At 41.0% G+C, this 13,043-nt stretch overlaps 1 protein-coding gene across 3 annotated transcripts in view; it reads right to left on the bottom strand.

Moving 5' to 3' along the window:
- Positions 1-1,144: 1,144 nt before the first annotated feature.
- The window catches only part of LOC139756391 (uncharacterized), a 437,124-nt gene continuing 425,225 nt past the window's right edge, over positions 1,145-13,043 (bottom strand). For all 3 annotated transcript variants that reach the window (XM_071675795.1, XM_071675793.1, XM_071675794.1), the window contains one exon: positions 1,145-2,582. In XM_071675795.1, the coding sequence (XP_071531896.1) occupies positions 2,512-2,582 (71 nt within the window). In that variant the 3' untranslated portion in view covers positions 1,145-2,511. The remainder of the gene's footprint in view (positions 2,583-13,043) is intronic.

Consider the following 13,043-nt stretch of genomic DNA (forward strand, 5'->3'; position numbering starts at 1 on the left):
TGATCGGGGCCTGAACATGCAGGAGGGTGAAAGGAGGGCAAGGAATAGAGTGAATGGGATCGATGTGGTATACTGGGGTTGACGTGCTGTCAGTGGATTGAATCAGGGCATGTGAAGCGTCTGGGGTAAACCATGGAAAGCTGTGTAGGTATGTATATTTGCGTGTGTGGACGTATGTATATACATGTGTATGGGGGTGGGTTGGGCCATTTCTTTCGTCTGTTTCCTTGCGCTACCTCGCAAACGCGGGAGACAGCGACAAAGCAAAAATATATATATATATATATATATATATATATATATATATATATATATATATATATATATATATATATATATGTGAGTCCACGGGGAAAATGAAACACAAAAAGTTCCCAAGTGCACTTTCATGTAATAATCACATCATCAGGGGAGACACAAGAGAGAAATATAACAGTCAGTTGATATACATCGAAGAGATGAAGCTATGGCGTCCTAGCTTCGTCTCTTCGATGTATATCAACTGACTGTTATATTTCTCTCTTGTGTCTCCCCTGATGATGTGATAATTACATGAAAGTGCACTTGGGAACTTATCGTGTTTCATTTTCCCCATGGACTCATAGGAATATCTTGATTATGCGTAAAATTGTGATCCTTTCCAATATATGTATATGTTGAGATGTATAGGTATGTATATACGTGTATGTGGGTGGGTTGGGCCATTCTTTCGTGTGTTTCCTTGCACTACCTCACTGATGCGGGAGTGAGCGACACAGTAAATAGGTAAAAAAAAAAGTTTTTGCCCTCTTTCATGCTATATCAAGTGTGACAATTGGATAAAAATATGGTTTTTGTTATTCATCTTTCTTAGTATATTTACCGCAACTGTTAAAAGAATAGTTTTCTCTTTATGTAACATATTGTTACAATTTTTTTTTTTTATCCCATACTTTATTTGCTGCCAGTTGAAAATAAAAGTTTTTCTTTTTTCTTTTCCATATCCTGCTGAAGTTAAAAGAAATATTATATATACATTTTCCTATTCCCATCAATACTTAAGTGGTGGGATGATTCATGTCCACAATGGAAATATAAGAAAGTTCCATTCTTGTTTTTCAATATAAGCTTCTGTTAGGATAAATTGGGTAATGATACTCTGAACTGCCAAACACACTTGTACATTTATACAGTATTCGAACAATTCCATTGTCTAGAAATATTGGTTTACAATATTAAGGATATCCAAAGAAATCTCATGATAATTAGAGTTGCTTTGCTGTCAATTTTTTTTATACATCAGGTGTACGTTGCATTAGGGGGTCATCCTGTTGATAAAGTATAAAAGACTTTGAGAAATCACTCCTACTACATTCAGTATTATAATTTGCATGGTACTCAAAATTATGTAGCATTGGAATGACTTGGGGATGGCCACCTCAGTCATGTGACAAGGTTACAATCTTAACTATTTATGGGTATAGTCTCTCAATTCTGATTATAGCATGAATATTTTGTATTTGGGGAGTATAGGGTATTACTTATGTTCATGTTAAAATGAAGTCCAAAGATGGTCAACTCAATCATTTTACATTATTCATGTTAATATATCTTACCAAATAATTATATTTTCAATATCAAGGGGAAATTAGAAGCAAAGATCATGAATGGGTACAGAATAAATCAAAGTATGATGAAAGACAGAACATTGTTGCTGAAGAAGCAGGGGTACAGAATGATGCAGAGTTGCACGGCTAGCCAGTGGAGTTAGAACTGGGGACCCCCACTTGTGCAAAATTCATTCCCACAAAAAAGTTGCATGCATTTCTCCATTCTCCCATCCCATGTGAATTGTGTGTGTAATGACACATGCAGTCTCACCTACAGATAATTAAGACATTTTTGTTAAAGTACTTCACATGAGCTGGTGTTTTGACATAACTCTGGTATGATTGCTAAATTATACATGTCACAATAGAATATTTTTCATGTTTTACCAGATATTAATTGACAAATGGATTTTGGATGCTACTCGGTGAAACAACGAATGCTCTAGCACTACTCATTAGGATCCTGTTACAATTAATCTTCTGTGCTGTGGATGTTGGCCTTGGTTTTGTTACTTGTTTTCTTATAACAACTACTCTTGACAATAAGTTTACCTTGTACAATATTAAGAAAAAGGACAAAGAGATGCTCCAACTTTAGTGTATTTTTGGCTTATAAATGGCAAGTAAGAAATGATAGTGAATACAGATTATATTCACTATTTAATGCCAATTATAAACTGACTTGTTTGAAATATGGTCATGGGGACCAAACTACAATACCATGCTCTGTGGGCCCCCCCCCCCAAAAAAAAAAATCTCTGCTTCACCCCAGCATTTTCTATAAGTGTGGTCCATCCCCACTGTCACCCACCTATACTGGCAGTGAGTTTCCAAACTGATAAAGTTATATAAAACACCACCACCACAGATGCCTTATGCCGAATGAAGATAGTGCTGTGGAGGTTAGACAATGGAGGAAACCTCAGGTGTTCATAAGGCCAAGCAGCAGCAGCAGTAGGAGCAACAGTACTACACATGACCATGACCCCGCTCCTGCAAGAACAAATGGATCACAGTTCCATACAACAAGCCAAATGATTGCATTTCTAATAAATTCTTCCATGTCTTCATCAAAGTGCCATGTTATCTTCCATTAAACAAAGTGAACACAACCAGAATCTTGTATAAACACTTGGTGTGTCAGACACTTCATTTCTTAAAACAACATTTTAGCATGCTCTAAAATCATGTCCCCATTATTCCTAATACCAATCTCTCGCTTTAGAAATTAGCCAATAAACATAAAAACTTTTAATGTATGGGTCATGTCTGATTTCAAAATTATAAGTACATACACAGTCCAGGAAATGACAAATTTGTTCCAAAACCAATCATGTTTTTAGTCGTTAGTCCTATGAAATAGTGTATAACAAGGTGGCTGTGAAATGTTAAGGTTTCAAAGGATATTTGTAAGTGATAAATCATCTGTACGATGGTGGATATTGAAGTAAAAATGTAAAAGTACAGGGTAACTGTTTAAGATAGAATAAAACATTGCATCACAATAACTTGTGTCAATCCATGAGTTTGGTACTGATGAAAGATGTGGGTAGGGGAGAGAAATTGAAAATATTGGAAGGTGGTGAGAAGGGATCTGATGATCAAGAGGTAAAGAGAATAATGGGTTTAAGGGAGAAAGAATACTTCCCATGCATTCCTCACGTGTCGTAGAAGGCGACTAAAGGGGACGGGAGCGGGGGGGCTAGAAAGCCTCCCCTCATATTTTAACTTTCTAATATTCTGTGTGGCTGTAACCAAGATGATAAAAAAAGGAGAGATAGGTAGTATATTTGAGGAAAGGAACCTCAATGTTTTGGCTCTGAGTGAAACGAAGCTCAAGGGGAAGAGTGGTTTGGGAGTAGTCAGGGGTGGGTGAGGTGACAAGAGCAAGGGAAGGAGTAGCACTACCGAAACATGAGTGGTGGGAGTATGTGATAGTGTAAGAAAGTAAACTCTAGAATGATATGGGTAAAACTGAAAGTGGATGGAGAGAGACAGGTGATTATTGGTGCATGTGCACCTGGGAATGAGAACTAACATCATGAGGCAAGTGTTTTGGGAGCAGCGGCAGTTGAGGGAATAATTGGTGTACATGGGGTGTTCATTGTTGTAAATGGAAATGGTGAAGAACTTGTAGATTTGTGTGCTGAAAAAGGACTGGTGATTGGGAATACCTAGTTTAAAAAGAGAGATATACATAAGTATACGTATGTAAGTAGGAAAGATGGCCAGAGAGCGTTATTGGATTACGTGTTAATTGAAAGGCACGCGAAAGAGAGACTTTTGGATGTTAATGTGCTGAGAGGTGCAACTGGAGGGATGTCTGATCATTATCTTGTGGAGGCGAGGGTGAAGCTTTGAAGAAGTTTTCAGAAAAGGAGAGAGAATGTTGGGGTGAAGAGAGTGGTGAGAGTAAGTGAGCTTGGGAAGGAGACTTGTGTGAGGAAGTACCAGGAAAGACTGAGTGCAGAATGGAAAAAGGTGAGAGCAAAGGAGGTAAGGGGAGTTGGGGAGGAATGGGATGTATTTAGGGAAGCAGTGATGGCTTGCGCAAAAGATGCTTGTGGCTTAAAAAGGGTAGTGAGTGGTGGGATGAAGTAAGATTATTAGTGAAAGAGAAGAGAGAGGCATTTGGAAGAGTTTTGCAGGGAAATACTGCAAATGACTGGGAGATGTATAAAAGAAAGGGGCAGGAGGTCAAGAGAAAGGTGCAAGAGGTGAAATGAGAGTTGGGGTGAGAGAGTATCATTAAATTTTAGGGAGAATAAAAAGATGTTTTGGAAGGAGGTAAATAAAGTGCATATGACAGAAGAACAAATGGGAACATCAGTGAAGGTTGCTAATGGGGAAGTGATAACCAGTAGTGGTGATGTCAGAAGGAGATGGAGTGAGTATTTTGAAGGTTTGTTAAATGTGTTAGATGACAGAGTGGCAGATATAGGGTGTTTTGGTCGAGGTGGTGTGCGAAGTGAAAGGGTTCGGGAGAATGATTTAGGAAACAGAGAAGAGATAGTAAAATCTTTGAGGAAGATGAAAGTTAGCAAGGCAGTGGGTTTGGATGGTACTGCTGTGGAATTTATTAAAAAAGGGGTGACTGTGTTGTTGACTGGTTGGTAAGGATATTTAATGTACGTATGACTCATGGTAAGGTGCCTGATGATTGGCAGAATGCATAAATAGTGCCACTGTACAAAGCAAAAGGGGATAAAGGTGAGTGCTCAAATTACAGAGGTACAAGTTTGTTGAGTATTCCTGAGAAATTATATGGGATGGTATTGATTGAGAGGGTGAAAGCATGTACAAAGCATCAGATAGAGAAGAGCAGTGTGGTTTCAGAAGTGTTAAAGGCTGTGTGGATCAGGTGTTTGCTTTGAAGAATGTATGTGAGAAATACTTAGAAAAGCAAATGGATTTATATGTGGCATTTATGGATCTGGAGAAGGCATGTGATAGAGTTGATAGAGATGCTCTGTGGAAGGTATTAAGAATATATGGTGTGGGAGGCAAGGTGCTAGAAGCCGTGGAAAGTTTTTATCAAGGATGTAAGGCACGAGTAAGAGTAGGAAGAGAGGAAAGTGATTGGTTCTTAGTGAATGTCTGTGTATATATATATATATATATATATATATATATATATATATATATATGTTGAAATGTATAGGTGTGTATATGTGTGTGTGTGGACTTGTATGTATATACATGTGTATGTGGGTGGGTTGGACCATTCTCTCATCTGTTTCCTTGCGCTACCTCGCTAATGCGGGAGACAGCGACCAAGTATAATAAATAAATAAATAAATAAAATATATTTTATTTTATTTATTTTGCTTTGTTGCTATCTCCCGCGTTAGCGAGGTAGCGCAAGGAACAGATGAAAAAATGGCCCAACCCTCCCACATACACATGTATATACATATACGTCCATACATGCAAATATTCATACCTATACATCTCAAAGTATACATATATATACACACAAAGACATATACATATATACACATGTAGATAATTCATACTGTCTGCCTTTATTCATTCCCATCACCACCCCGCCACACATGAATTAACCTTTCCCTCCCCCCGCATGTGCGCAAGGTAGCGCTAGGAACAGACAACAAAAGCCACATTCGGTCACACTCAGTCACTTAGATGTCATATATAATGCACTGAAACCACAGCTCCCTTTCCACATCCAGGCCCCACAAAACTGCATGTTCAGGCCCCAATCACTTAAAATCTTTTTCACTCCATCCTTCCACCTCCAATTTGGTCTCCCACTTCTCCTCTTTCCCTCCACCTCTTACACATATATCCTCTTTGTCAATCTTTCCTCACTCATTCTCTCCATGTGACCAAACCATTTTAAAACAGCCTCTTCTGCTCTCTCAACCACACTCTTTTTATTACCACACATCTCATTACTTACTTGATCAAACCACCTCACACCACATATTGTCCTCAAACATCTCATTTCCAGCACATCTACCCTCCTGTGCACAACTCTATCCATAGCCCATGCTTCGCAACCATATAACATTGTTGGAACCACTATTCCTTCAAACACCCATTTTTGCCTTCCGAGATAATGTTCTCGCCTTCCACACATTCTCCAACACTCCCAGAAGTATCGCCCCCTCCCCCACCCTATGATTCCCTTCCGTTTCCATGGTTCCATCTGCTGCCAAATCCACTCCCAGATATCTAAAACACTTCACTTCCTCCAGTTTTTCTCCAAAGAAGAGGTGGTAAAAGCTTTGCAGAAAATGAAAGCCAGCAAGGCAGTGGGTTTGGATGGTATTGCAGTGGAATATATTAAAAAAGGGGGTGACTGTGTTTTTGACTGGTTGGTATGGTTATTTAATGCATGTATGACTCATGGCGAGGTGCCTGAGGACTGGAGAATGCTTGGATAGTGCCATTGTACAAAGGCAAAGGGGATAAAAGTGAGTGCTCCAATTACAGAGGTATAAGTTTGTTGAGTATTCCTGGGAAATTATATGGGAGGGTATTGATTGTGAGGGTGAAGGCATGTATAAAGCATCAGATTGGGGAAGAGCAGTGTGGTTTCAGAAGTGGTAGAGGATGTGTGGATCAGGTGTTTGCTTTGAAGAATGTATGTGAGAAATACTTAGAAAAGCGAATGGATTTGTATGTAGCATTTATGGATCTGGAGAAGGCATATGATAAGACTTGATAGAGATGCTCTGTGGAAGGTATTAAGAATATAAGGTGTGGGGGCAAGTTGTTAGAAGCAGTGAAAAGTTTTTATTTAGGATGTAAGGCATGTGTACGTGTAGGAAGAGAGGAAAGTGATTGGTACTCAGTGAATGTTGTTTTGTGGCAGGGGTGTGTGATATCCCCATGTTTGTTTAATTTGTTTATGGATGGGGTTGTTAGGGAGGTGAATGCAAGAGTTTTGGAAAGAGGGGCAAGTGTGCAGTCTGTTGTGGATGAGAGAGCTTGGGAAGTGAGTCAGTTATTGTTCACTGATGATACAGCGCTGGTGGCTGATTCATGTGAGAAACTGCAGAAGCTGGTGACTGAGTTTGGTAAAGTGTGTGAAAGAAGAAAGCTGAGAGTAAACATGATTAAGAGCAAGGTTATTAGGTACAGTAGGGTTGAGGGAGAAGTCAAGTGGGAGGTAAGTTTGAATGGAAAATATATATATATATTTTATTTATATTTTTTATTTATTTTGCTTTGTCGCTGTCTCCTGCGTTAGTGAGGTAGCACAAGGCAACAGACGAAAGAATGGCCTAACCCACCCACATACACCTGTATATACATACTCGTCCACACATGCAAATATACATACCTATACATCTCAACGTATACATATATATATATACATACACAGACATATACATATATACACATGTACATAATTCATACTGTCTGCCTTTATTCATTCCCATCGCCACCTCACCACACATGTAATAACAACCTCCTCCCCCCTCATGTGTGCGAAGTAGCGCTAGGAAAAGACAACAAAGACCCCATTCGTTCATACTCAGTCTCTAGCTGTCACGTAATAATGCACCGAAACCACAGCTCCCTTTCCACATCCAGGCCCCACAGAACTTTCCATGGTTTACCCCAGACACTTCACATGCCCTGGTTCAATCCATTGACAGCACATCGACTCCGGTATATCATATCGTTCCAATTCACTCTATTCCTTGCACGCCTTTCACCCTTCTGCATGTTCAGGCCCCGATCACTCAAAATCTTTTTCACTCCATCTTTCCACCTCCAATTTGGTCTCCCACTTCTCCTCGTTCCCTCCACCTCTGACACATATATCCTCTTGATCAATCTTTCCTCACTCATTCTCTCCATGTGACCAAACCATTTCAAAACACCCTATTCTGCTCTCTCAACCACACTCTTTTTATTTCCACACATCTCTCTTACCCTTACATTACTTATTCGATCAAACCACCTCACACCACATATTGTCCTCAAACATCTCATTTCCAGCACATCCACCCTCCTCCGCACAACTCTAACCATAGCCCACGCCTCGCAACCATACAACATTGTTGGAACCACTATTCCTTCAAACATACCCATTTTTGCTTTCGGAGATAATGTTTTTGACTTCCACACATTCTTCAAGGCTCCCAGAATTTTCGCCCCCTCCCCCACCCTATGATTCACTTCCGCTTCCATGGTTCCATCCGCTGCCAAATCCACTCCCAGATATCTAAAACACTTCACTTCCTCCAGTTTTTCTCCATTCAAACTTACCTCCCAATTGACTTGACCCTCAACCCTACTGTACCTAATAACTTTGCTCTTATTCACATTTACTCTCAACTTTCTTCTTTCACACACTTTACCAAACTCAGTCACCAGCTTCTGCAGTTTCTCACATGAATCAGCCACCAGCGCTGTATCATCAGTGAACAATAACTGACTCACTTCCCAAGCCCTCTCATCCACAACAGACTGCACACTTGCCCCTCTTTCCAAAACTCTTGCATTCACCTCCCTAACAACCCCATCCATAAACAAATTAAACAAACATGGGGATATCACACACCCCTGCCACAAAACAACATTCACCGAGTACCAATCACTTTCCTCTCTTCCTACACGTACACATGCCTTACATCCTAAATAAAAACTTTTCACTGCTTCTAACAACTTGCCTCCCACACCATATATTCTTAATACCTTCCACAGAGCATCTCTATCAACTCTATCATATGCCTTCTCCAGATCCATAAATGCTACATGCAAATCCATTTGCTTTTCTAAGTATTTCTCACATACATTCTTCAAAGCAAACACCTGATCCACACATCCTCTACCACTTCTGAAACCACACTGCTCTTCCCCAATCTGATGCTCTGTACATGCCTTCACCCTCTCAATCAATACCCTCCCATATAATTTACCAGGAATACTCAACAAACTTATACCTCTGTAATTTGAGCACTCACCTCTGTCCCCTTTGCCTTTGTACAATGGCACTATGCAAGCATTCCGCCAATCCTCAGGCCCCTCACCATGAATCATGTATACATTAAATAACCTTACCAACCAGTCAACAATACAGTCACCCCCTTTTTTTATGAATTCCACTGCAATACCATCCAAACCCGCTGCCTTGCCGGCTTTCATCTTCCGCAAGGCTTTTACTACCTCTTCTCTGTTTACCAAATCATTTTCCCTAACCCTCTCACTTTGCACACCACCTCGACCAAAACATCGTATATCTGCCACTCTATCATCAAACACATTCAACAAACCTTCAAAATACTCACTCCATCTGCTTCTCACATCACCATTACTTGTTATCACCTCCCCATTAGCCCCCTTCACTGAAGTTCCCACTTGTTCCCTTTTCTTATGCACTTTATTTACCTCCTTCCAGAACATGTTTTTATTCTTCCTAAAATTTAATGATACTCTCTCACCCCAACTCTCATTTGCCCTCTTTTTCACCTCTTGCACCTTTCTCTTAACCTCCTGCCTCTTTCTTTTATACATCTCCCACTCATTTGCATTATTTCTCTGCAAAAATCGTCCAAATGCCTCTCTCTTCTCTTTCACTAATAATCTTACTTCTTCATCCCACCACTCACTACCCTTTCTAATCTGCCCACCTCCCACGCTTCTCATGCCACAAGCATCTTTTGCGCAAGCCATCACTGCTTCCCTATATGCATCCCATTCCTCCCCCACTCCCCTTACCTCCTTTTTTCTCACCTTTTTCCATTTTGTACTCACAAGTCTCCTTCCCAAGCTCACTTACTCTCCCCACTCTCTTCACCCCAACATTCTCTCTTCTTTTCTGAAAACCTCTACAAATCTTCACCTTCACCTCAACAAGATAATGATCAGACTCCAGTTGCACCTCTCAGCACATTAACATCCAAAAGTCTCTCTTTTGCGCGCCTATCAATTAACACGTAATCCAATAATGCTCTTTGGCCATCTCTCCTACTTACATACGTATACTTATGTATATCTCTCTTTTTAAACCAGGTATTCCCAATCACCAGTCCTTTTTCAGCACATAAATCTACAAGCTCTTCACCATTTCCATTTATAACAATGAATACCCCATGTATACGAATTATTCCCTTAACTGCCACATTACTCACCTTTGCATTTAAATCACCCATCACTATAACCTGGTCTCGTGCATCAAAACCACTAACACACTCATTCAGCTGCTCCCAAAACACTTGTCTCTCATGATCTTTCTTCTCATGCCCAGGTGCATATGCACCAATAATCACCCATCTCTCTCCATCAACTTTCAGTTTTACCCATATCAATCTACAATTTACTTTCTTACACTCTATCACATACTCCCACCACTCCTGTTTTGGGAGTAGTGCTACTCCTTCCCTTGCTCTTGTCCTCTCACTAACCCCTGACTTTACTCCCAAGACATTCCCAAACCACTCTTCCCCTTTACCCTTGAGCTTCGTTTCACTCGGAGCCAAAACATCCAGGTTCCCTTCCTCAATCATACTACCTATCTCTCCTATTTTCTCATCTTGGTTACATCCACACACATTTAGACACCCCTTCGAGGAGGATGAGCACTTCCCACGTAACTCCTTCCTCTGTTTCCCCTTTTAGAAAGTTAAAATACAAGGAGGGGAGGGTTTCTAGCCCCCCACTCCCATATATATATTTTATTTATTTTATTTTGCTTTGCCGCTGTCTCCCGCATTAGCGAGGTAGCACAAGGAAACAGACGAAAGAATGGCCTAACCCACCCACATACACATGTATATACATACACGTCCACACACGCAAACATACATACCTATACATATCAATGTACACATATATATACACACAGATCTATACATATATACACATGTACATAATTCATAGTCTGTCTTTATTTATTCCCATCGCAACCTCGCCACACATGGAATAACAACCCCCTCCCCCCTCGTGTGAGCGAGGTAGCCCTAGGAAAAGACAACAAAGGCCCCATTCGTTCACACTCAGTCTCTAGCTGTCATGTAATAATGCACCGAAACCACAGCTTCCTTTCCACATCCAGGCCCCACAGAACTTCCCATGGTTTACCCCAGACGCTTCACATGCCCTGGTTCAATCCATTGACAGCACGTCGACCCTGATATACCACATCGTTCCAATTCACTCTATTCCTTGCACGCCTTTCACCCTCCTGCATGTTCAGGCCCTGATCACTCGATCTTTCCATCTCCAGTTTGGTCTCCCACTTCTCCTCGTTCCCTTCACCTCTGACACATATATCCTCTTGGTCAATCTTTCCTCACTCATTCTCTCCATGTGACCAAACCATTTCAAAACACCCTCTTCTGCTCTCTCAACCACACTCTTTTTATTATCACACATCTCTCTTACCCTATTATTACTTACTCGATCAAACCACCTGGTTTGGAAAGAGGGGCAAGTATGAAGTCTGTTGGGGATGAGAGAGCTTGGGAAGTGAGTCAGTTGTTGTTCGCTGATGATACAGCGCTGGTGGCTGATTCATGTGAGAAACTGCAGAAGCTGGTGACTGAGTTTGGTAAAGTGTGTGGAAGAAGAAAGTTAAGAGTAAATGTGAATAAGAGCAAGGTTATTAGGTACAGTAGGGTTGAGGGTCAAGTCAATTGGGAGGTGAGTTTGAATGGAGAAAAACTGGAGGAAGTGAAGTGTTTTAGATATCTGGGAGTGGATCTGGCAGCGGATGGAACCATGGAAGCGGAAGTGGATCATAGGGTGGGGGAGGGGGCGAAAATTCTGGGGGCCTTGAAGAATGTGTGGAAGTCGAGAACATTATCTCGGAAAGCAAAAATGGGTATGTTTGAAGGAATAGTGGTTCCAACAATGTTGTATGGTTGCGAGGCGTGGGCTATGGATAGAGTTGTGCGCAGGAGGATGGATGTGCTGGAAATGAGATGTTTGAGGACAAAGTGTGGTGTGAGGTGGTTTGATCGAGTGAGTAACGTAAGGGTAAGAGAGATGTGTGGAAATAAAAAGAGCGTGGTTGAGAGAGCAGAAGAGGGTGTTTTGAAGTGGTTTGGGCACATGGAGAGGATGAGTGAGGAAAGATTGACCAAGAGGATATATGTGTCGGAGGTGGAGGGAGCAAGGAGAAGAGGGAGACCAAATTGGAGGTGGAAAGATGGAGTGAAAAAGATTTTGTGTGATCGGGGCCTGAACATGCAGGAGGGTGAAAGGAGGGCAAGGAATAGAGTGAATTGGAGCGATGTGGTATACCGGGGTTGACGTGCTGTCAGTGGATTGAATCAAGGCATGTGAAGCGTCTGGGGTAAACCATGGAAAGCTGTGTAGGTCTGTATATTTGCGTGTGTGGACGTATGTATATACATGTGTATGGGGGGGGGGTTGGGCCATTTCTTTCGTCTGTTTCCTTGCGCTACCTCGCAAACGCGGGAGACAGCGACAAAGTATAAAAAAAAAAAAATATATATATATATATATATATATATATATATATATATATACTGATAGTCTCTCACCCCAACTCTCATTTGCCCTTTTTTTCACCTCTTGCACCTTTCTCTTGACCTCCTGTCTCTTTCTTTTATACTTCTCCCACTCAATTGCATTTTTTCCCTGCAAAAATCGTCCAAATGCCTCTCTCTTCTCTTTCACTAATACTCTTACTTCTTCATCCCACCACTCACTACCCTTTCTAAACAGCCCACCTCCCACTCTTCTCATGCCACAAGCATCTTTTGCGCAATCCATCACTGATTCCCTAAATACATCCCATTCCTCCCCCACTCCCCTTACTTCCATTGTTCTCACCTTTTTCCATTCTGTACACAGTCTCTCCTGATACTTCTTCACACAGGTCTCCTTCCCAAGCTCACTTACTCTCACCACCTTCTTCACCCCAACATTCACTCTTCTTTTCTGTAAACCCATACTAATCTTCACCTTAGCCTCCACAAGATAATGATCAGACATCCCTCCAGTTGC

The sequence above is a fragment of the Panulirus ornatus genome, chromosome 21, assembly GCF_036320965.1.
Source record: "Panulirus ornatus isolate Po-2019 chromosome 21, ASM3632096v1, whole genome shotgun sequence".
NCBI classification, from domain to species: Eukaryota; Metazoa; Arthropoda; class Malacostraca; order Decapoda; family Palinuridae; genus Panulirus; species Panulirus ornatus.